The 25355-nt window shown below is 46.6% G+C and overlaps 1 protein-coding gene across 1 annotated transcript in view; it reads right to left on the reverse strand.

The window, feature by feature from the left end:
• Positions 1–5582: 5582 nt before the first annotated feature.
• Cdi (serine/threonine kinase) overlaps positions 5583–25355 on the reverse strand; it is a 40192-nt gene continuing 20419 nt past the window's right edge. The window contains exons 4-7 of the mRNA XM_077692912.1: positions 23165–23467; positions 19908–20094; positions 12319–12451; positions 5583–6649 (exon numbers count right to left, since the gene is read on the reverse strand). Of these exons, the coding sequence (XP_077549038.1) occupies positions 6552–6649; positions 12319–12451; positions 19908–20094; positions 23165–23467 (721 nt within the window). The 3' untranslated portion in view covers positions 5583–6551. The remainder of the gene's footprint in view (positions 6650–12318; positions 12452–19907; positions 20095–23164; positions 23468–25355) is intronic.

Below are 25355 nucleotides of genomic sequence, written 5' to 3' on the forward strand. Positions count from 1 at the left end.
AAGAGTTCAGGCACAATGATGTAGCAAGAAAAAGACACCACGGCAGTAAACCTGTATGTGTGGCGGCAGCTTGATGCTGTGTCATCCATTTCTTCCTTCATCATTGTTTGAGCACTTTTCCGCCAACATTCTTTGCCAACCTGACCCATTTTCTACGCTTTAGTTAGGCAGTTGCGGATATACGAAGGCCATATAGTTTGTTAGAAGGCAAACTTTAGCAGGAGATGTATGCCACCACAACTTTGAGTGCTTTAGATTTATTCCAGTAGGTTGCTTTGCGAGACAACAGCCTGCCAAGCCCCGTTCCAATTTTCACGAAAGGGGTAAAGGAAGCAGGTCAAGGGGACCTTTGAAATGGTACAAGCTTCGAACCATGCGATGTGAATGAATGTAAATGTGCAACACATTAGTCTCCTAGTGGCCCACGAGAGTTTCTGGGACTACTTGAGCGCTGAAACTGATCTGTCTGTATGTCTATCTTTCTCTTGATTCAGCCTCCCGGCCAAAGTTATGACAGGTGATGAACAAAACGTTTATATAGCCACAGCCATTTTTAAGCATCTAAACCTGGTCGCAATGTTTATTCATACTTGTCAACATTGTTGAGCTTAAACAGATCATTACACTGATATGAGGCAAAACATCAATACGTAAGCGATATTTGCAATGTTTGCAAATCACTGCAAATCATTTGAATCGTTTGGCGCAAAATCACATTTCACTGTTATGAAACAAGAACAAAGGTATGTTTTGTCGGACGAGCTTTATTCTGTTATTTCGCGTTCTCATGTTCTAGTCCATTAATTTTGAAATTCCACAAGGAGATAGGTAAACATTACTTCGTTTATAGTGGGTTCGAAGCCTAGAATGCATTTTGCACCTAGGATGTTTGAGCTAGCCGTATAGCCGATTTGTTAGGGCCGATTTTTAGCTCTGTTGATATAACGAATATTGGATATATAACGAACAAATTTGCTGCCCCAATATTACTTCGTTATAACAAGGTTCGATGGTACCACCAAAGCAGAAAACTACTCACCTCTAGAGTTATCCACACGAGACCACCAGCCTCCGACGACTACAAACTGTATCCTCATTGCACCCTCATGTCATCTACCCCACCCTATACCTGGCCACCTGCAATTTCTGTCCCGGCACCCTATACCATCAAGTATGGGAGTGCGGACAAACCCCAGGCCTACCCCCAAACCATTCCCTCTCTTACGAGCAGTGGGTGGCCTGCCTGAAAAGTCCGGACCCTGGGACCTGACATGTACTGGTGAAGATGACCTGGACTGCCAGCCAAGGCCAGGGCATTTCGGACTAGGAACGCCCTGCACCAGGCGGGTGCCATAACAGCAGCACCAACACTCGTCAAATAAACATTAATTCCTCCGCCTCCAGTTTCTCTTCCTCGGCCTTTTCAGGGGCTGCGGAGCCCTATCTTGACTACTTTCGGTATCAACGCCAGGCTGAAGATGAAACCAGTCAAAAGAGGGTGCCACAGCTCCTCTTGGCAGGCTCTGCACTTCCAGACAGCTTTCACGTTGGCTTGAGTGGAAGTGCTTTAATTTTTCCTTGTGTAATTTTTGTACCTGCAATATTTTTTGTCATTTTCTCAAGAGGCTTCCACTGGAAAAATCATTTCTAAGAAATTAATGCAAGTGTGTATTCATGCTAGAAAGTAAATTTACTCATCTCCTCCTCCAGTGTCTCTTTCTTGGCCTGACTGACTGAATAAACTTTATTGAAGCAAAGATGGAGGAAAGGGGGGCTTTTTCAGGGGCTGCGGTGTCCTCTCGACTACTTTCGGTATCAACGCCAGGCTGATGCCGAAACTAGTTAATAGAGGGCGCCACAGCCCCTCTTGGCGGGCTCCACACCATTCTCCGCACTTCCCTACAGTTTTCACGTTGACTCGAGTGGAAGTGCTTTAACTTTTGCTCGTGTAAGTTTTTGTACCTGCATTAATTTTTTTGTCAGTTTCGCAAGAGGCTTCCACTGTAAAAACACGCTTTCAGGAAATCAATGCAAGCGTGCATTTATGCTATGAAGTAAATGTACTCGTCTATCCACATGGTTGTGTAAGTTAGTCAAAAAGAAATCAGGTTATATGCAAGGCTTGGCTCACAAACTTCCTTAGAGGACTGTACTTTTAATCTACATGGCTGTGTAAGTTAGACAAAGATAAATCAGGTTATATGCATGGTTTGGCTAACAAAATTTTTAAGAGCGCTGTGCTTTTTAAATGTTAAAAAACAAACGCCATGTGGCCAAAATATTGGCGCCCAATTCTGAGTCACTACGTGTAAATTAAAATACTTGAGGTGTTCTAAACTATTCTAGCCACCAACCCTAGCTACTACCCTCGTCAATGCACTACCACAGAGATTGGTTTTTGTGGATTGTTACACTTCATATCCACTACCGGGCTAATAAATTATTTGAACCTCAAGCTCAACTGCAATCACCCGCAAGGTATCTGTTGTGCAGCATGACGTCTTGCTCGAGGTTTATGCTTGGTAAAGCATATTAGGAACAAAAAAAAAAAACTACCAGGCATCACGCAAGCTATTAAAAGTTCACGAGTAATTTAAAAATAAAAAATGAGTTTAACATTTACAACACTACACTTCGGCTATGAAATGCAGCCAAAGATAGTGGAAGACTTTGAAATAATTCTTACCACCTAGGGATCTTAAAACAAAGATGATCTTGCTTGTCGCCTCCATCTGGTTGGTCAAATCTGCCCCAGCAATCTCACAACTGAACTTAAAATGGTGCTATGACGACTTCCCGACAATACCTTCTCCATTCTTTCTTTATAGCTCACGGTTGGTCCGTTACAGTTCATGAACTCGCTTAAAACAGCAATTTTGTGTCACTACTACTTTCAGAACAGCGGTTTCGCAAGCAAAAACAAATTGCAGCTGGACATGACACATGTGTACCGGTCATTACAACTGCATTTAATTAAAGGCACAAGGGCTGCTAGGCCACCAAAAGCCAAAAATGTGTCTCCTCAGGAGAGTAGCATTTGACTCATTGTGGGGTTTATTCATGGAAGCTACACTTGGGCTACGAGGCATGCCGTAGTGGAGGGCTCCAGATTAATTTTGACCACCTAGGGATCTCTATCGTGCGCCGAAATCTTGACACGCAGGCGTTTTCCCTTTTCGCCTCCATCAGAAAAGCAGCGACAGAGTCACCGTGGAAGTACGAGTTGTATGTGCAGTGTTCTGGAAAGGTGCTTATCCAAAATTGGTATCTAGGGACAGTGATTATTGAGTAAAAAGTGATTACAAAATGGTTTGTAGCACAAAAAGATTTGGGCTTCAAATCAGTACGCTTCAAAAAGAACCTTTTTGCCAAGGAGAAAATGAAACGAACCAGGCCAGAGTGTCGCGGAAAAGCCCTCAGCACTAAAGGAAAGGCTGTAGTTGTGTGTAGTATGAAGTTCTTAAAAAATGAACCTCAGCCAGGTAGTCTAAAACTCTTCCGTAAATGATTAGTCCATTTGGGAGAAAGCATGCTGGGTGTAGTGGTACATGTTGTGCATACAGATCATCGAAATGCCTGTTTGTTTGAAATTCCGTACTTTCAACTTCGACATGGAGTACAGAAATAACCCTTCCACATTGGCTGTGGTGTTCCATTTAAAAGGTATGCGTACGCACCATACAGTGATAGTGCGCACCATATTGGTGATTGGTGCGCACAACTGAGTGCGACCTCAACGGATCTGTGCAGTTTTTATCTTGTGCATCTGCCTATATGCAGTTTAACTGCATGAAGTTCGCTTTCTCTTTGTCTGTTTCTACCAGAGTTCACACAGTTTTGGTTTTAGGTACAAGTAAGGCACAGACGCAACATCCACATTACTGCGAAAAGCTGCAGCAGCTGCTAATTCCGCTATGACAGGTGCGTACTGAACGGAAGAGCTTTAATGGAAGCTCGACTCCAAAACGGACGATCTCGACAACGAATAGATTGATTGTGGGTTTTAATGCACCAGAGCTCCACATGGGTTATGCGCCGCGGCATAGTGAAGGTCTCCGGATTGATTTCGACCACCTGGGGATCTTTAAAGGGGCCCTAAACAGAATCCCAGAGGTTGCAATTTTCCGCGCGCAATCGCTGGAGTACTATACAAGGAACGTCCTGCTGGAGCGTCAAGTATTAGCTGAGTTATTGTTCGTTAAAAAGGGCCAGCAATAAGGCCTGGAGCTCTTACCCTCTCATCGCATCTTTAAAGCACTGTGGAAGGAAGACCACCCAGAGAAACGGGGTTGGTTCAAGATGCGCGCAGCCATTGGCTCTGCTCGGCGGTACGTCACGGCTCCCCCCCCTAGCAGTCAACAGCAATGCTCTGTCTACTTCTGCTGCTACTGCTCAGCGGGGCCGGTCGGCGGTCGGCCCGCACCAAACTGCCATGCGGTTGCGCTCCTCGTGTCGGTTGTGCTCGTGTTGGCACGTGTTTTAGAATAGCGAAAACGAGCGTTTAAAGCCAGGTAGGGGGGTCCCAAACACAACATGCTCACTAACAACAGTAACTGACGATTTCCACCGGCGACTAGTGACCCGCTAGTGCTTCTGCAGGCGGTACTGTAGCGGCGCAGAAAAGGCTTAGCATCGCCAGTTATTCAGCCACCGCTTTACGAAGCCGTGCCTCCGACGATCACCGGCGCAATCTTTCACTGCACTATCACCCCCTTTCAATCATTCATAAACAGATTTTCAGAAATAGTCCCGGGGCGGTGACAAGTTTCAGCTGCTGCGGTGTATGCCAAATTGTGCATACACCGCACGGTGGGCTCCTTGTCGACCGTGCAGGCAGATGCTTGTGCTGCAGTGACGTGTCTAGTGGCATTTCCACCTGCAGAGACGCTACGCGTTTTTCAGCATTAATCATACCTTGTAAATGACGCGCTATATCTACAAACTCAGCTAAGCTCGTGTGACGGATGGCGACAGTCGACATTTGTCCCTACTAAGATACACAGTGCCGGCGGTGCCAGAGCGCTGCTCGCTGGGACGACACCCGCGTTTCCCCCTGCGCCGGGAACGCTGATTGGGCAGAGCATTTAAAGGGGCCCACCAATAGCGGCGCCGTGCTGTTCAGTGTTTCGTGCATCACAGAGGCTGCGTCGGAGCATTCTTTCGCGCGTCAGTCAGAGAGCGGCAGTATGGTGATAAGAAAGCCGTAGGTAAACAACGAAAGAAGGAAGGGAACTTTTTTGCGTTTGTGCGGTCCCTGCTCTTCGCAGAGGTGCATTATTTGGTATATGTTGTTGTGAAGGGGTACTCTAGCGATTGCGCAATTGAAATGGCAACCCTAAGAAGCCTATGTAGGGACCCTTTAACGTGCGCTGAAATATCAACACACGAGGGCGTTTTCACTCCGCTTCCACCAGAAAAAAACGGCCCAATGAATCAAATGAAGGAAGGAATGCGCCGACGCAACGCAGGCGATGAGGCGCGCCGTAGTGGAGGGCTCCGGATTAATTTTGACCACCCGGGGATCTTTAACGTGCGCCAAAATTTCGCACACGCGGGCGTTTAAATGAAGGAAGAGAGACAAGTACAAGTGTACCAGACGGCGCTTTATACCACACGGCATCATACACCCGACGATACCGCACAAAAGACCGCAGAAAAGGAAATGCATGTGTCAGGAGGTAGTGGGGCGAGGAGGCGGGTTGGCCTAAAGACGTGGCTAAAAAAAAAAAAAAGAAAAAAAAAAAAACAGAAGAAGAAGGCAAAGAAAAGACAGCGCATAGCCCCAGTTCCAGTGAGACTGGAAGAACCTGTATGTTACAATCGCAGAGTCAGAGGGGGTGAGTAGCACAAAGAAAGAAAAATCTTGGTGATTCAAGTCATGTGCAACGGACATCTTACTCGGTAAGAGACGAAAAATGAGGCACGGCACAGAGAAAACAGCAAAACAAAATAAAACCTGAAAAAAAAAAAAAAAAACATTCACCGACAGATCTTCTGCAGAAGAAGTCGGTCAGACATGGCGTCACACACTAAATCGTTAAAGGACCAAAAAAAAAAGTTCGGCACAAGCAAACACACACCCTTTTCTGACGAAAAAACAAAACAAAAAAAAAAATCTCACATTGTGGCTGGTTGAAACGAGGGGTCTGTATACAGGCTACGCTGGCTTGTGCGTGTGCGCAAATATGGCCGCCGTTTTTTCACGAGCCCTCACATGCGTCCATATTTCCTTTTGTACGTTTCGCTACTTGCATTTTTTCCCCCTCGAGTCACTTTTTTCAGCAAAGTCACTCGCTGCCAGCTCTCAACTCGACAGTTTGGCGACAAACAGAAGAGAGCAAAGAGGATGGAGGGGGAGTTGGAGGAAGTTGTCGGTAGTAATAAATAGTCCACAGAGACGGTTTGTGTGTGTGTGTGCGTGCGTAAAAGTTCATCGAGGGTCGGCGGAGGGAGGGGAGGGTAGAAGAGGCGTGTTGGTGTTGGTGGAGGAACGAGGCGGCACCGCTCGTCACGAGTCCCCAGTCTTGTTGGCGTCGTCGTCGTCGTCATCGTCACTGGTGACTAGAGTCCTCCTCGAGAATCTTGCGGCCGTCCTTAAACCGGTGTGCAAATGGGTTGGCTGTACTGCAGCAGGCCTGCTCTCGCCCGACTGCGCACAAAAAAGGGGGAGGGAGAAAAAAAAATCAAGTCTGATTGATTGATTGATTGTATGTATGTATGTATGGTTTAATGCGCCGACGCAACGCAGGTGATGAGGTGAGCTGTAGTGTAGGGCTTCGGATTAATTTTGACCACCCGGGGATCTTTAACGTGCGCTGAAATCTCGTACACACGGGCGATTTTGCTTTTCACCTCCATCAGAAAAGCGGCCGCGGCGGCCGGGAATCGAACCCGCGACCTCGTGCTCAGCAGTGCAACAACGCCTCAGCCACTGAGCCACCGCAACGGGTAGAAAAAAATTGAGTCTCCCAAGGAGTCTCCCTCATTTCAATTTGCACAAGGTTTCACACGTTACAGGATGAGGCAAACACGCATGTGAGAAGTCTAATTACTCCTTATGCGCACTGCTTGTGAAACTCCTCTAGGTCTGAAGTATAAAAAAAATGAAAGCAGTTCCCCTTTACATCAAAACTGTCGGAAGTGCAGAGCAGTGATTCACCAGAGGGGCTGTGGTGCCATTCTCCACTCTTTGCTACCACTCCTCACGCCCTTCCCGTCTTTGTCTTACTCCTCTCTTGACGCATTGAGCAGTTTGTTCAATGCAATACGATTTTCCCGTCTTCACAGTGCTCGCTCGCCTTCTTTTGGGACAGCTTGCATTCTTCTCTTTAAAATCTTTTGTTTGTTGTTCTGCCTGGAACAACAAACAAAGCTTGCTTGCCTGCTTGCTTTAATTTTGAATGTGCCGAAGTCCTTCTACGCCATTTCGAACGTGTTTTTCGAACGCGTCGTTTTCTTTTCTTCGGCGTCCACATTTTCTCACTTACTGTCGTAAAAAGCACCCCAATGAGCATTCCTAACCAAAGGAACGTGGGAACTACCGGTTATTTACATATATTCTGCCTCAACTTTACCCGCAGTTTTCTTAGCGCTAAATAATGAAGGTACGTATGACAAGTGCCAGCAGTTCCAGGAGTTTCGAACAGTTCTGCTTATATAAGCCTCGTCTTGTTCAAGTATCCTCTTAAGGGGGGACGTGGCTTTCAAAATCAACTTTTTTATTTCTTTGTGGATTTTTATGAAAATTGGCACAGCAACTGGAAATGCTTCTGTGATAACACCATAAAAATTTGAAGTTAATATTTTGATAACTTTTTTATGTATGAAATTTTCTTTCTGTTCCGCTTGTACCGAGCTTGAGAAGCTTATAAAACACGATAGAAAACTTGTTCGAAGTGCTTTGCATTCCCAAATGAATGGACGAGGTCATGACAGTTTTAGAATTTTTTTTTACAACACAATGTTTTTTAGTTTTCATTTTTTTAGAGGTTAATGTGCAACAGGCATGTCAACTGTGAACGATTATTTGAATAAAAAAATCACAAAAAACAAATCTGGAAAACTAAAAGTGTCACGACCTGAACAGTTCATCAAGGAATGTAATGCAAGAAACGGAATCAAAATAGACCCAGCGGTCACGAAGAAATCCCTGGGACAAGCGACACAGGTGGCAAAAAAAACTGTTTTGAGAAAACGGCTTCCGAAGTTGCAACATAGGTTTCACATATCAAAAGTCGTCACGGTTGTAGCCTTTCATGTCCTTTTGAACATGGGGCTTCTGGAAGGCCTTGCCTTGAAATTGGAGTGCCTTTTCAGCCTTTCTCTTTCCAGAAAACATCATTTTCAGCTCCTCCGTGAAGAGTACATACCCCCCTTTGCAAACCAAACGGAGGGGAGATGGGTTTCAATGGGCTTTCAATGCAAAGTAGGTTAGTTGGTTGGCTGTATCGCACTGGACAACCTCCTTTTGCAGTGTTGTCACCATGGCAACAAGTTAAGCATTTTTTTAACTTAAATTTGAACATTTTTGGCTTTTTTTTCATGTTTTATCTTGCCTGGCACAGCAACTTAGTACTCATAGTGCAGGTGTTCATTGCCAAAAGTTTGCATACCACAAGGTTGAAAATGAGCTACTTTGAAGCTTGGTAGAGTATTCTGCATAACTCCCAACTTCAATGCAACAGCATATTTTTTTTTTACTACTTTTGACATTCAAGGCATCCAATATTTCTCGCAGCACAGCTAGTATGCCCTGAGCAATGGTATCAATAATTTCCCTAAAAAAATCACTGTTAAATGCTGCCACAGTAACGTACATTTTTAACGCAGAGAGCATATTTTTATTCCTATATTACTAACTCAAACCTGTTTGCATGAAAATTACAAGTGCACGGGAAACGTTGCGCAAGAAAGGCGATATGGCTCGCGCGCATCGCAGCGCACGCTTACCGCGACATATCGAGCTTTGATTATACCTGATATGGCTGGTCAGGTCGCTTTTAAGATTAAAACTAACGTCGCAGGCATTAATTACAACTACTGGCGTTCAATCGTAACCGGTTGCCCAGTCATGTGATGCTCCAATGCGCGTCGGCTATGCCGTGCGCGCCGCAGCGTTTGACGCGTCGACCGTTTCTTTCTCAAGGCTAGCGAGCCCACAGTCAAAACACAGCAATAACTAAGCGTGTAAACATCGCAAATCCGACTAAAAGTTCACTTCACGAACCGCTATCGCAAGCGCGCACACCGCGTCACCTTCCGGGGTCTGGCGACGGTAGAGTCACGCGCACCACGAAGCGTTCGATGACCTCCGCCTTTCGAGCCACACAACTTCCCGTAATCTGGCTCGTTATCTCTGGCATTCCCATCGCGATAACGTCCGTGTTGAATACCACAGATTGAACAGAAACTTGGCCGAGCGAAGCGGCGAAAATGAACTCAATCCGCTCGCTACGCAGCTCAGGCGGCCGCCATCTTGCGTTGCGCCCGCGACATCCAATCAGGAGGGTCGTAGTTCAGCGCCCCGACCGGAGGACCAATACCGCTTCAGCATCTATTTCTAGCTTCGTTTGTGCGTCGTTTCTTTTCTGCCGTTTGTGCGTTTGTGAATGAACGAAGATAAAAGAGACGAGCGGAACGGGAAAGACGATCGCTCGGCCGATCTAACCATATCAAAATGGCCGCGCCCGGTGGCACCGTTGCGGAGATAGAGCGCTCCGAAAATTGCCGTTTTTTCGCCCTTTTGTGCTGATAGTTTGTCACCGCGCCTGACAAAAGTATTTTTTTATGCCACTTTGCGACGCTTTTCAGCGTAAAAACTTTGCAGACGCACAGAATAGGAAACATAGAAGCCGAATATGTGGGTTTCAAAAAAACGATGTTTTGGTCATTTTTCCGAAGTTGAAAGCCGCGTCCCCCCTTAACTTTCGGCCGGAAGGCTGAACCGAGGGGACAAGTGGGTATCTTTTCGAAGCCTCTGTTTGGCTGCGTGATGCCATGGGAGTGCAGTGGCTGATAGCGTGACCGTGGACCAGCTACGATGACAAGCCAAGCCTTAAAATGAACTGCACTTAAAACCAGTCCGCAGTCAGCCCCCTGCACACGGGGCATACAGGGGCACGTTGACAAGCCTGCCATCTGTCGACATAAAGCTGTAGTAGTATGCAAGCGTTTGGTGCCTGCTGTCGTAAGTTATGAAGAAAAAAACCATGAAAACAAAAGCAGACATTGCCCAATTTAATGTTGTCTCTTTGAAATGTAAGCTTTATTTATGAAGTATTAATTAAATGTTTAGTTAATAGCTCAACCTTGTAAATAAAGCTTACATTTCAAATAGAACACATTAAATTAGGCATAGCTCAACTTTGTAAATAAAGCTTACATTTCAAATAGAATACATTAAATTAGGCAATATCTACTTTTGTTTTTAAAGGTTTTTTTTTTCTTCATAACTTACGGCAGCAGCCGCAACGTTAAGTGTTGCACCAATACACTTGTCCCTCAGCTAGAACAAAGCACAGGTGATCGTTTGACCTGGATTCTGAAGCAGGCTTTCGGAATTGGTGTGTATTGAAGCACGCCGCGCACAAAGAAGGTTTTCATTCCTCCAAAAAGCCCACGATAGCCAATTATGTCGTGGAAATGTTTCGGACGGACTGACAGATTTCAGGGGTTGTGGCTGAAATGCTAACGCATTAAAAAAAATGTTTTTAGCACGTGTTCTAGAGAAATTGATAAGAACACAGGACACTGTCACAGGCTCTTGTCCTCACATCTAAGACCTGAAACGTCAAAGCTGATAGTAGGTGCTTTTACAGAGCAGACCACTTATAACGTAAGTACTTGCAGAGCGGGACTGGATATAATGTGGCTTGCAGTGACCGCCGGCTCACGTCCCATAGAATTTAATGTATGGGCGTACTTAGGGCCGTAACCAGAAATTTTTTTTTCGGAGGAGGTTATGGGTTATAGGAAGGGCGAAGTTTTGCCAAAAGGAACCACCACGTATGTGCTACTTGGAACAAATTTCAAACGGGCTTCGAACCCCGAACAATACTGTTTACGATGCTGTTTTTCAAAGTGTCCACTGAACACTCAGTATTTCATTGCACAGGTCATCCACATTAGGAGGATAACTTAGGCGGACGGTAATTTAGGCCAAGAGTCAAGGCTGTCAACTTTAAGAGAACGGGCAACTGGGCAAGTTGGTATTGGTTCATGGCTATTTTTATAGCATGCACAGACCAACGACGAAGAAAAAAAGAGACAACAGGACGAGCGCTGACTCACAACTGTATTTTTATTGATGAACACACCGAATATATACTAACTGAGCTGCGTGTGGCGTAAGACCTTTTACAAGCGGGCACGATGAGGCATATTTTAATTATTACTGCTTATGACAGCATACCAACGTACCAACGACAACGACCAACTGATCACCATATGCTTGGAACAAGATCTTACATTTCATCTAAGAATTCAATTTCTCTTTCGCTCAGAGCAGCCGATGGGTGGGATACGCATATTTCCCCCAGCTTTGCAATATGAAATGCCTCAACAATGACTTCTCGCGTCGTCCTGTCTTTGTGAATGGTTGCACGCCACGCGCAGCTTGCCTCGTTTTAGTACACATTCAATGCGTTCTTCCATGAAAATTCAGTTGCCAGTCAGCACTTGTACTGTTGCTTCTTTCTTTCTTTCTTCATCATTCATTTGTGCATGCGTGTTGTGCATGTTGCGCGCAAACTGCCAACTCCAGCAGTGAGCGAAGGGCGGAAGCTTTTCGGCACACCGTTCTGGTACAGAGACAACTTGTGGCCGACAGGTTCACGACCATCAGAGGTGCGTCAAGGGAAACGGCGGTTTTTGTTGACACAACACTGCAAGTAGAATGCACTGTGGCCACACTAGTGGCTGATACCATTTTTCCCTAACCCAAACAACAACACATTCCCCCTTTTCTTTAGTTTTCTACCTCTGCCATTTTTTTTTGTCCCTCTTGTTGTTGGGTGTGATCAGTACAGCTTGGATGGCCTTCGCGCATACACATCCGTTGCTCTGAGTACCGGGAAAGTTGTTCAAATGGCCTCTGTGAAAGCCCGCCACATTCATTCTGCCTGAAGCACTCCCTTAGCACACACTGTGATGGTCATGCAGCCAGCGTTTGTTACGGCCAAGCAACCGTTACAACAGTAGCCGTTATAAGAGTGTTTATGACTGTATCCGACTCTCCTGCACTTGATGACTTTCTCAAGAAATGCCTCCTGCCATTTTCTTGCCCGCCTAGAATGCAACCCCCCAGCCCATTGCACTCACAGATGGCTTGGACGCTGCCGATGCTGTCGTCGGTGGCATCTGAGGACGGAGAGTCGGCGTCCACGTCTCCCGAGAGCATCGCCTCCAGCTGCTCCACAACGCTCTGGAACGTGGGCCGCACCGAGGGTTCCACCTGAGCACGAGAGCACGAGAACCGGGGAGGGTTAATAACGAACAACTGGGAGACCGTTAACCCTACTACGGATAGTCAAGCCCTTCTGTCTGCTTTCAGTGCCAATTTTACGTCCCTCACACCACGCAAGCTGAGAGAAAACTCCCACACACAGCCTCGCAATCACTGGCCGCCTAAGCATAACTGCAGACCTGCACAAACTATGCACCTGAAACCCAGAAATAAGCAAGCCAGTTTCTTTTTCCAAATTATACCTTCTTTTCTGGTCGCAGCTACGACCCCTCATTGAAAAGAAAGTGTCAGGTCCCTCTACAAAGCAGCGTACACTGACTGCACTGTGACCACAACTTTCGCCATCACTCTGTCACGCAGTGAGGGCACAAACAGTACGGGAATTTTGTTAACCCCCAAATAACAAGCACAGTTCTCGTTTCAAGTCAGAAAAAAAAAGTCCCCCAGAACACGCCTCATGGCATGTTTCTCCAGCCATTTTTGACAATGCCGCATTACCCGTTACTCGATTGCCTTCGACACATGTGGTGAAGGCCTTTTAGCAATGAGAACACGTGGGTGAGAGAGGGAAGCGACATTCCGTTCCCTGGTAGGCGCAGGCCAGACACTTCCTATGTGCACTCTGCGCCACCTACTGGTTCGCTTGGAACCCTCCTTCTATTCTTTTACACAACTGCTAAAAGAATGCCACTGTTCAGCCTCAACAGCTGGGGGCGGAATCTCGGGTCTTGGAGTTAACGTCCTTTAGTTCGAGCCTCAGCAATGTAAAATTTTTTTTCACGACATTTTTCTTTTTTTTTTTACAGTAAAATATCTCTAAGCTCAATTCTGCACATTTTTTTCATATGGTCTCGTATGGGTGATATGGTCTACTTTAGGTCGGCTTAGTAGTGGGGCACGACATTTCAACACGCTTAATTTTATGCATCGCACCGAAAGCGACTGGCTTTCGCCCGTTTTGGAATGGAATATTGCGAGAGGGAAGTTATCAAAGAGAAAAGCATAGCTAAGCATTAAAAAACTCCGATGTGTTCACAGCACCGCGGTGGCACTTCAAAGACAGTCTTGCAGTCGGCAGCTAGAACTGGCCACACAGTTTGTAGGAAACTGAGTGCAGAGTCAATACTGTGGATGAAATGTGTAGAGACAGGCCTCTCCTCCATAACAAAGCATGTTTTATTACACAACTAACAAGGTCAGTCAAGGAATCGGTGTTAGTTTTCTGAACATTTACCGTACTTTTATCCAATTCTAACGCGCACCCGATTATCCTGGCACAAAAAAAAAAAAAAAAAAAAGAAGAAGAAGAAGAAGAAGAAGAAAGAAAGAAAGAACTTGCACCTCCAGTTGTAACGTGCACGGAACTTTGTGAGCAAGAAAAACGAATGCGAGAGAAACGGGCGATTTATTTCCCGAAGTAATCTCATTCATCTCACTCCTCGTCGCCCTCCGCTGACCACATCTCGTCCTCGGTGCTGTCAAGCGCGTTCGCGATGCCACACTTCTGAATGAACGTTCAACTATGGTCGATGGGATCGTGGCCCATGCCTCGCACACCCATCCCGCGAGCTTCTCCAGAGGCGCACGCTTCAGCCGACCGCTCGTTTTGCACGCGTGACAGCCACTGTTGCCATTACTCTTATCAAGTGCGCAAGTGGAACGATTTGACGATTTGTGTGAACGCCGATAGAAAAGCCTAGGCGCATATGCTTCCTGCGTCCAAAAAATCATTGCTAAAAGCTTTGGCGCCATCTTGAGATGGCGATGGCGATGGGTGGGACGAAATTTCCACTGTTTCGGCAGTTTCGGTTTCGTATCCGATTCTAATGCGCATGCGATTTTTCGACCTATTTTTCTGGAAAAAAAAAAGTGCGTGTTAGAATCGGGTAATTACGGTAAGAATGCATGCTCAGTAATCTCAAAATAAGTAAGATAAAAAATACAAGACTTCTTTACCCACAAGCAGACAAGATGAACAACTATGGTTTTTTTTTAACTATGGTGGACTCATTCAATTTCCCTTTGATCATGCCAAATACAAAAAAGATTTTTTTTTGATACCCCCAAGAAATCCTAATCACAGATATTGTGCAACTTTTTCCGAGTTTTGTGTCTGAATGAACAGAGTTCAAACGTACGTGATTTACTTGTCACAATTATCGCACACTTTATTTGCTCTTTCCGAAAGAGTGAACGGAGTACCGACACGAAATTCTCCTGTTAAGTTGTTTTTCTCTACTATGGGTGCCGAGCAGCCCGGTAATCACAGTATGGCCCATTAGACGGTCGATCGCAGCGTAAACAATTTTTCACAGCCTCGTTTATTAGTGTAAGTTTCAGTTTCAATAAAACGAACACCAAGGTGGCTGCCACGACAGGATAGCACTCTTGACGTCACTGTTCTTGTGGCACCACGGCCGGTCTGGATGCGAGAGCTAGAGCGAGCGAACACGTCCAGACCAGTCATACTCCCACGTTTTCGGGCAGCACGATGTCACGCACACCAACAGCAGCCAGTACCTTGGCTCTGTCACGGGAGCCCTGATGTCAGCAGTTTGGGGTGAGGCGTTCATCGCGTCATGCTGATGCCGATGTTGAAAGGGTATTCGTTGCGAGCTTTCTCATGTGTGCAAAGAATAAAATTGGCTTAAAAAATGCTATACTGAACGGCTACAGTTGAAACTTCCTAGGGATTATCTCCACAGACAAAAGAAGCTTTGAACAGTTATCTCAACTTATTTCGCAAGTTTTTTTCTTATTGTTCTACCACACAAAAACACCCAGCCCTCCAATGTCAGAAGACCACACCCCAGCATCGCCTTAAACAAGCCATTCGGTCCACAGAGTTTTATACGAATAGCATACAGTAGCCAACTGATTTTTCGGACCTGGAGGGAAACGAAAAATAGTCCGAATAAAAGAGCAGTCCAAAAAATCCGCGAGTCATAACTCCTATGGGACAACTGGAGGTTCCTTGGTAAAGTCCGAAATATCCAGCAAGTCCGAATTTTCAGAGTCCGAAAAGACGGTCGGCTACTGTATACTAGAGGGCAAGGTGTCGCTGCAATCATGTGCCATTGTTGGCATTTCCATACCAGCTGAAAGCGTTCCTCTCCTACTTGGCTTGGCTTGCGCCATGGCTTTTTTCACTTTTGAAGCCAAAACCAACAGACCAAAGGTAACATTTTATTTCCTGTTCGCCTTGCACGAAGCTTCTAGATAATCTCTGACAAATAAATCTTTTGAAGCTTCACTTTTGTAGTAACAAAACAACTTTACATGATCTGGTACAATATTAGCTTTTTGTTTCTTTTTTGCAGCCACAGGCAACTTTTGAGCTCGCTGGCAAGCCATGCCAAGTAACGACGGCACGCCTGCTGGAGCGCGGTTCACCGAGACAGTTGTGCCAGATTTCCATCCATTAAAGATAAGTACAAAACTAGGGCACTGCAAGACAGCAACAGTTGGAGAACATGGGAAAGGCCTTCATTCTGCTGTGGATGTGAACAGGATGATGATGATGGGTGGAAACTTCGCTTGAGTGGTGATCATTGTAGTGGGATTCCACTGTATTCCCTTGACCTGTCCACAACATTCTATGGTTTCATCACTCTTTCCGAAAAAGCAACTTATAGCGGATTTTTTTTTTCTGTTCCTTCCGCAACACGATGGTACCCAAAAACAGCACATTGAGAAGACATCACACTAGGCAGTGACCTTGTGTGAGATGCCATTCCCTTGTGGACACAAGCCGGGAATTCGATGATGATGATGATTGCTATTGGTATCCCCTTTGTAGCAGGGTAATGACGAGTCATCTTATTAAAAAACTAATATATCTATGTTTTATACTCTTCGTTTATTACTGCTGCTGCTCATAGGGCAGGCACCAAATACCCATTTTTTTTTACACAAGTGGCAGCTGTCCGAGGCAATATTCCCCTCTCTGCATTTCATCCACAGCCATTTTAATCTTCTTTTCATCGCCTCAACAGCCTTGAAGTTAACTCCTTAAATCCTAGGGCTTCTGTAAGCCGAATATTCTCCTTATGTAGATTTGGATGGATGCCCTCGCATTCTAACACTATGTGCCGCATATTAATTTCTGTTTCTTTTCCGCAGACCATGCATACCCCGTCATTTTGTGTATACTCCCCCACAAAGCTCTTAGTTCGCAGGCAACCTGCTCTAGCCTCAAAAAGCAAAGCACTGCCCTGGGAATTATCGTAGAAATTTTCCTTTCTGACGCCCGATTTCTCAGCCCTGTACATCTCGAACGACGTTTTAGCTTCCATTTCTTTCTCTGCATTTATCCGTTTCTATCTGCCTTGCCTCTTTTCAGTTACCTTGGCTGTCTGCGATTCTCCACTGTTCTTTCCGTATTTCATCGTTCACCTTGTAGTCTTCCTTAGCCATTGCGTGTCCATGCTTTTCATGTACATGTGCCTAAAAACCTTAGCTGTCCACCTTTGTCGATCCATTGCTCTCAACCTCCTCTCAAAGCATATTTTACTCTCCACTTCTCAAACTTCAAACAACACTCAGTCCATATCTTTTTGCACTGCTGCGTTGGTTGTTTTTCCACGTGCTCCTAAGGCCAGACGACCTACCGTTCTCTGTGCACTCGCAGCGTCAAACAAACGCCCGAGTTCCAGCCCCAGCGATGCCAATATTTTAAAAGACTTGAGATCTTTTTATTCTAGAATGCTCTCTCAGATTAATTCTGCACATTCTTTTCATAAATAATGGTGTGGTGAGCTATCTTCTAGATTGGTTTAGGGGTGGCATAGGGGTCACGCGGGTCAAAAAATCACGGTTTTTTTCCAAATATTTTTATTTTTGTTTTCACTTGCATCATCATCTTTAATGAAAAAAAAAAAAAAACGAAAATACAGACAAGACCTTAGTAAAAAAACGTGTCCTAATGACTCACAGTGACCCAGGAAATCGCGCAATCAAGCCGACTTTCGGCCATCTTTGAAAGCTTTTGCTCCACGGTAACTTGTCTGGCTGCCATTTCGGTCACTTGAGAGAGATAGACCAAGCCTACTTCCCTCGATCGAGCCTCTCGTCAGATTCGTATCTCCGCATAAAAAAATAAATAAAAAAAAAATTCTTCCTGCCTGTTTCGAGAGCTTCTACTGGGTATTTAAATGACGTGAGGTGAAGTCACGACTAACACAGGTTGCCGCCGCTTGTGAACCGTGTGCATCGTCTCATTCGCTTGCTTCGCACATTGACTCAGTTCCTTACCAGGAGTTTATTATGAACGGTGACGACAAGCGTGACTTGTGTCACTGCAAGTCCCAGACTTCACGCCCGTACAAAGGAAAGCGCAAGCAGCGCAGGATTGAGACGACCACGCCCAATACTGGCACCACCAGCACAGCGAGGCCCAACGGCGGCGTGCCTTCAAGCGTTGCGAGCGCAGCTCAACCAGGAGGAACTGATTTCATCAGCGACGCTATCGGCTTTGTGAGCATGTCAGAGAAGAAGCTGACAGCCGGCCACGGGAGCGGTGCAAGCGCAGTTATCTGCGAAGTCGACGCTCTTACTGAACTTGGGAGCGGCACCATCAGCGCGACATGCGGGAAGTGCGAACTTCTTGTAGTTGAGGTCGCGAACAAGCGGAAGGGCCTCGCATCGGTACTGGAACTCGAGAGCGAAAACGGGGGCTGCCCTGCAGAAATGATTTCTTCCATTTACTCATTGCATCGCGCTGCTGCCATCAGCCGCAAAGGCCGCAACCCGGAACTCTGCAGAGGAAGTCCCAGAGATAATTTTGCCATCAATGTGAAAGCGGTACTAGCTGCATGCGCGGTTGGCATCAGACACGGTCAGATCTTTAGGTTTTGTGCCATTTTCCAAGAACTGGGAATCATCCCTTTAGAACAAATGGTCAGACTAAGTAAATCGAGTGACCAGCAGAGGATCAGGCAGGTGTCTGCCAAGCTGATCACTGTGGCTAGGTCCCATTGCCGCAGCCTGGTGGAGCGCACCCACACCAAGGACTCCACCCGCAAGAATCGTGAGGGTGCAACTTGTGCGGCAGGAAAATTCTAGCTTTAGGGCTTCAACGTGGACATTTCAGACATATCCCCACCAAGTTTCATGCTTTTGAGCAAGAATTTCTGAATCTGCCAAAGCAATGAACTTTCAGTTGTATTTTTCTCAGTTTGGCATTTTGCCCATTTTCCGAGTTGCGCATGCTATATTTCAATGAAATTTTGCACATATGTTCATTATAACCCGTAGAGTGTACAAATCTTGTTTATTATGCAATTCGTGTGTCTAGATATTTCTGACGGTCATAAAACCGAAATATACAAAGCAAAAAAAGGCCCACTAAGACAATTTTTTTTCCTGGTGAAGAAAATGGATACAAAGCTTTTATTCAGGTAAAGTGGCACACTCTGCAGTTCTTCAAAACCCGCCCAGACTATCTTAAAACTTGCAGTAAAAATTTTTACTACAAAAATAGTGTGCTTTTGTGCACACAAGCCAATTTTCTGCACGTCATGCTGCGTAAAATTTCATCCGGAGCAGCTATACGAAATCTGATTGCGTAATGACATGAGAAGCTGAATCTTCACAAGCTGTGCAAATTTCAGCCTCCTAACTTCATTATTTAAAAAAAAAAGGTGTTTTCGAGGAGCATCTTCCCTTAATTAATATTTTGTGTTGCTGATGATAATGTTTTATCATCAACAGAATTTAAATAATTCAATTGTTTGTCATCGACCATGTTTCATTTTGCCGCTTCAATTTCTGCATTACTGATTACATTTATCATTCAATTAAATAAATTATTGTTACACCACAATGAATTAATTAATCCAATTAAGAAGTAACCTTAACTCGTGTTTTGCACCAGAAGTGACATGGTTGTGCCCATCTCAGAACGGAATATTGCGCCACCCCGCACCCCCAACGGACTATCGAGTTGGTTCTCCCAAAGTCGGCTGGTCGGCCGTACTGTCAGTAGATAAGGTATCAGAGTGTGGCCACTGAGGCACGCAAGTCACCAACAGAGGCCATTTTTGTGTTTTTCAGTGTTCCAAGATTGCCGCATCTACGGCCTCGCCGCTAACCTCTACCGAGTCGTTTGTTAACAGCACTGCCGAAGGTGCATCAAAACGGCATCTTTGGACACACTTTTGCTGCTGAGATGCTGCTACACGCGTTATCTTTGATTCGCGTTCGGAGCAACGCCAGTAGCGCGCAGCCGCAGAGCCGGGAGGACAAGCTGAGTCTACCAGAGTTGACCGACTGAAAACGCATAAACCACAAAATGGCGGCGCTGCCCATGTATGGTCGCAGTGTTAACAAATGTCACGTAATGCGAGCTGACCAATGACCATGGCGGCGGCACGGAACAATAGAAGGGAAGAGTGTCGATACTCTGTAACCTTATCTGGTGACACTAGCCGAGCGCAGTCCTCACCTGGCAGCAGGAGAGGGCGAGCCTGAGGAAGGCCGGCGGGCAGTCGTCGGGGCAGAGCCGGCGCAGGGCCAGCCGGTCGACGCCGAAGTCGGCCGTGCGCGGCAGCACGTCCGGGTCCGCCTCCAGCCGCACTATCATCTCGCACAGGATGATGCCGTACGAGAAGACGTCCGCTCGCTGGTCGTACCTGCACCCACCGCCACACACGTAGTGTGCAAACACGGGCCGTCAAAGGGCGGAAAGCACCGCGGGAAAAGAGCTCCACTACTCCAAAACAAACAGAGCGGGGATCTTTAGCATTTTCAGACTCCTCAAGAAGCAGTCCACCATTTGTTTTTCACACACAGGATGTTACGTCAATAAATGGGCGTCTTTAACAAATTTTCCAGAGCAAACCACTCCGGTGTTTGCGCTTCAATTTTACAGGAATGCCACATTTTGTGGTCTATTTTGTTTAACACCAGAAACAACGACACCACCTACCTGTTCATTTAGAAAACAAATGTAAAAACGATTTTTACCTATAAAAAGCATGGGTGCCATCTTGGGCATCTTGACCGCAGTTGTAGTGTGGCGCCACCTCAGGTCTCCAGAACAAAACGCGCAAAGCCTAAGAACCTGCTGCCACACTACAACTGCGGTCAAGAACACCAAGATGGTGTTGTTTCTGGTGTTAAACCGAACAGACCACAAAATGCAACCTTCGTGCAAAGATTAAGAGCAAATAGCAAAGCGGTTCGCTCCGTAAAACTTTTTAACGACAACCACTTATTCATGTACAATAATCCCTTGTTATTTTGAAGTCCTAAAATATGCTCAAAATTTCAAGATAAGTGGAGTTGCGAGTTAAAGGGGGGCACGGCCCAAAAAAGTTTCGATGTAACCGATATTTCTAGATATTCAAGTTCAAGTTAATGAGGGATTACTGTATATAACCATGGCATGGGGAACTCTCAGACTACCCACTGAGTATCTGCGGCGAGTTTGAGACTGTAAATGGAACAGGCCCAGTGTGCACACGCACACTTTGATGCGAAAGCATTAACTCGCTTGCTGAGTGAAAAAAAGCTGGCGTTGTCCACTCAATAGGGAGGCGAAGCTAAAGTTTGCCGGGCGAGGGAAGCGCTGCCCTCTCCCCTCCGGGGGAGTACGCCGGTCCGGCGGCCTATTCGGCACGTGCTTTTTTCGCTGCGCGCGTGCTGCATTTCTCGCGATAGGAAGAGGGCTGGGTAAAATTTTCTTTCGACTTATGAAAGCATACACATGAGCACGTGTCCAGCAAGTTCGGTTTACACGTAGAGTAGTTACTGAGTTCATTTTTGTCGACGTTTGTCTTGTCGTCTGCTACAGACGCGCCGCCTGCTTCCCGCCGCTCGACCGGCAGACTGCCCCGATTTTAAGGGGGGAAACGTGTTGTTCGGCGGTCGTCGGTTGCTCTTTTCTTCTGCAAGGCGACAGCTGTTCAGCTGGTTACAGCGTACTTTTCTCTTGTTTGTTACTCCCTTCGCGTGCTCGCGCTTCTGACATCCGGACTTTCTGGACTGCAGAAACACTGACGCTTGCAAGAAATGTAAGATAAACGTGATTGATTATGGTTAATAGGTTATTTCTTACTCTTGAAACAATCAGCTGCATCTTATAAAAACGCATTAGAAAGGCACACGCTAATAAGGGGTGCGCTGACAGCGCCGCATTTCCATTTTACTTGTCCATGAAGAAATTTTTGTTTGCAGCGTTCGTCACCCGCTTGGAGTACAAGTATGGGTTAGCGTGACAGTTCGCGGAAACAACAGAGCAGCTTGTGGCGTATAACTTTTAATTACTATAATATACAGAATTTGATGTATACCTCTTCTAATTACCAGTATTGCTAAATGTGGGAAAAAAGCGAACAACGCAGAAATCTCGTCCAGAACACAAGTCACAATGACAAGACGGACCAGAGCTACTACACCCAGGTAAATCGCTCGAAACTATTTTTTTTTTTTACCCATGCAAAATGTCAACCTATTGTGTTATATATGGACGATATCGAACGGCACCAGCTAAACAACTCCGAAGTTCATTTATTATAGCGGAAAACAATCATTGGCAGCATGCATTAAAAAAAGTGTAGAGGGGAGGACTCGTTAGAACACTAGTTTGCATTTTCAAAGCCGGGTAATGTAAACTGAAAGCACACAGATACAAACAAAAATGTGTCAATTTATTTCACCTTTCGAACCGCAGTGATCCATGCTTACCATCTATCCTTTTGGTGCGCTTTCGCGGGAATATGCAGAATTTAACGAATGGATCCTCTTCTTTCGCCTTGTTACTGTCGTGGCAGCTGACCATGCAACAATATGGGGGGTTTGCTTCACTTTCAGTTAATCTTTTCCTTTCGGGCGAGTGAGGAGTGTTCCCGTCGCCCTTTGTACGTGCTGGCTTAAGTGGCTGGCGAAGCAGGCGGTCGCTTTCTTCGCATTCGTGAGTAGGGGGCTGGATGCCTCAGGCGGTGCGGGAGACAGCGCGAGCTGCGCGTGCACTTGCCAAACGCGGAGGAGCGGGCCGGGAGGCGACTGCTTCACAAGAGCACTCTTTATCCTGTGAAACCGCCGGGGCGCTCGGCCGTTCGAGCGGCGCGTAGCAGACGACGCGTCTCTAGCAGGCGACAAGACATGCACCGGCAAAAATGGACCCAGTAGCTACTCTACGTGTAAACCGAACTTGCTGGACACTTGCTAATGTATATGCTTTCATAAGTCGAAAGAAAATTTTACCCAGCCCTCTTCCTAGCGCGAGAAATGCAGCACGCGCGCAGCGAAAAAAGCACGTGCCGAATAGGCCGCCGGCCTGGCGTACTCCCCCTCCGGGGAGAGTGCAGCGCCACCCGGCGATCGTTCCGGAGCCTATTCACACGGAAGCAGGAACTATACCACCCTGGGGCTACTTTCTCTGCGCACTGCCATCAGCACCGTTTTGCACCTTGCACCTCACACAGCAGTGCACGGAACAAGCAGAACCCGTCACGGACCTCTTTCACAGTGCGCAAAACACCACTGCAGTCGTCAAGAACAGTGGCTGGGGTGCAAGGCATTCCGTCGGCCAATGCCCAGCCACTTTTTTCTCTTATCACATTCACCCGCAGCTCGTTCAGAGAGGAAAAAAAGAAAGCCTTCCCCCACGTTCCTCAAAAGGGTCATGAAGACCAAACACAACACTCTCTCTCTGCCGATGCCGGAAAAGGAGAGGACAAGAAGAGAGGCCCTGTTTACCAGGAGCCGTGCAGGCACTCGGGCGCCATCCAGTAGGGGGATCCGACCACGGGCAGCCGGACGTCCCGGCGGCCGGAGACCGGGATGCGCTCGGCCAGCCCCAGGTCGCCGACGACGGCCATGAGCGAGGGCTTGCACGCGTCCCCCTCTTCTCCCCCTTCCCCCTCTGGCTGCTGCCGCTTGATGAGCACGTTCTTGGAGGTCAGGTCCCGGTGGAAGACCCCCCGCGAGTGCAGGTACGCCATGCCCCGCGCTATGTCCAGCGCCAGGTGCAGGCGCAGCGTCCACGGCAGGGCCTCCGTCCTGCAAGAGGCCACAGCGAGAGCCCTTCGGATCAGCCGCCCGTTTCACTGACACCACCCTTCCAAGAGAACAAGTACCGTATTTTCATGCGTATAACCTGCACCAAAAATGTGAAAATTTCAGCGGCAAAGCAAACGTGCAAATGATACGCGAGGTTTTTCCTTTAGTGCCGCTTCACAGCAATGCAAGTTGTCCCGCGAAGCTCCTACGCAGTAACACTGACTAAGCCTTCCACAGCTCTAGCAAGAGCAGTGACACCGTGTGAATTGTGACTTTCGCCTTGCAGTCAGTGTACTCTAACGATGTGATGTGTTGCTTGAGCAGTACCTTTGGTGCAGCCTTTCCTGTATCAAAAGTGTGGGCAATACGTGAGGATTTTTTTTTTCCTTTTCCAGCGGGCTGAAAGTGGGGGTGTGGATATGCAGGGGCGGGTTATACGCGCAACCATACGGTACACAAAAGGCAGCAACAGGCGTACAAAAATGCACGCACACATGCACTCCCAATCCACTCATGTTGGCGAGGAGCAAGATTATGGCGACATGTCTCATTCTAACACACAACACATCACCATGCCTTGCGTCAAAACCTCAGTCAAAGGGCAGTAGTCACCCCCCCCCATTCGTCATTTCCAACCCCACCTGTCCCTGTACTGTGTGAAATCTCTTTACCATTGAATGCCTTTTGAACAAATGCACCCGCACAATGCCGCAAGTATTACGCGGGGCTTAGGAGGGAGAGGAGCAACACTCCGCACTGTGAGGAGAAGCGGCATTACATTTTCTAACAGCTCAAAACGTTAAACCAGCCAATGAAGCTGCAGGGCAAGCTTCGCAGTCAGGGAGAACATCCCACTGCAGCAATAATGCAATGAATCCTGTCTATTATCCCATACACGACTTTTTCCACCAGATGCACACTACACTGGCAGCATGCAGAAAAATCGCACGACTGAAGATTTTGTACCAGCTCTCAACTAATAAATTCAATTTAGATCAGTCGTGCTATTTGATTGATTGTGGGGTTTAACGCGCCGACGCAACGCAGGCGATGAGGCGCGCCGTAGTGGAGGGCTCCGGATTAATTTTGACCACCTGGGGATCTTTATCGTGCACCGAAATCTCGTACACACAGGCGTTTTTGCTTTTCGCCTCCATCAGAAAAGTGGCCGCTGCGGCCGGGAATCGAACCCGCGACCTCGTGCTCAGCAGCGCAACGCCAGTCGTGCTATTTGTCCCGCCCTGGCAGAGACTCTCCCCGAATGAAACACCTGTATGTTTTTGCCCCTTACAATGCCAGAATTGATGTTTTTAAATATTCTCCCCTTGTTAAGACAATAGAAGATTGGAATGCGCTTGATGCACAGATTTTTGATGACGCAATGACTGTACAATCATTTGATCGGAAGTTGGAAATGTACCTCTCGTGATGTGTTTATTTTGTTTCATTGCTTGATTTGTTGACAAAATGTGCCTATCCTCCCACCCTGTACCAGCTCGAAAAGGGCTAACATTATTCGAAATAAATAAATAAAAACAGGAACCATCAAGCTTCAACCGTATGCTGTCTTTGACAAATTGAAATGCCAGCGCAGAGACACGTACCAGCACATAAACAATAAGCTACATTTTTGGTATACTTGGAGGCGGGGAGACAAAAACACCGTTATTCGTACGTCCCAGTTCATAATTTCATGCTCGCATTTCATGTGCACATGGTCGGAGAGGTGCTGTGCATTTGCATCACCATTTTGCGCTCCTCAGGGGGGTGTCCGTCAGATTTCAGTTTTCACATTACTCAGTTCCATTCTTTGTGTTTTTGAGCACTTAATAGAAAGAGCTCGCCGATTGAAGAAAACCTTGCGGCAGCTCCAACATGCAGCGAATGA

This window comes from Haemaphysalis longicornis, unplaced genomic scaffold (genome assembly GCF_048455015.1).
Source record: "Haemaphysalis longicornis isolate Haplotype H1 unplaced genomic scaffold, Haemaphysalis longicornis Haplotype H1 scaffold_12, whole genome shotgun sequence".
Classification (NCBI taxonomy): Eukaryota; Metazoa; Arthropoda; class Arachnida; order Ixodida; family Ixodidae; genus Haemaphysalis; species Haemaphysalis longicornis.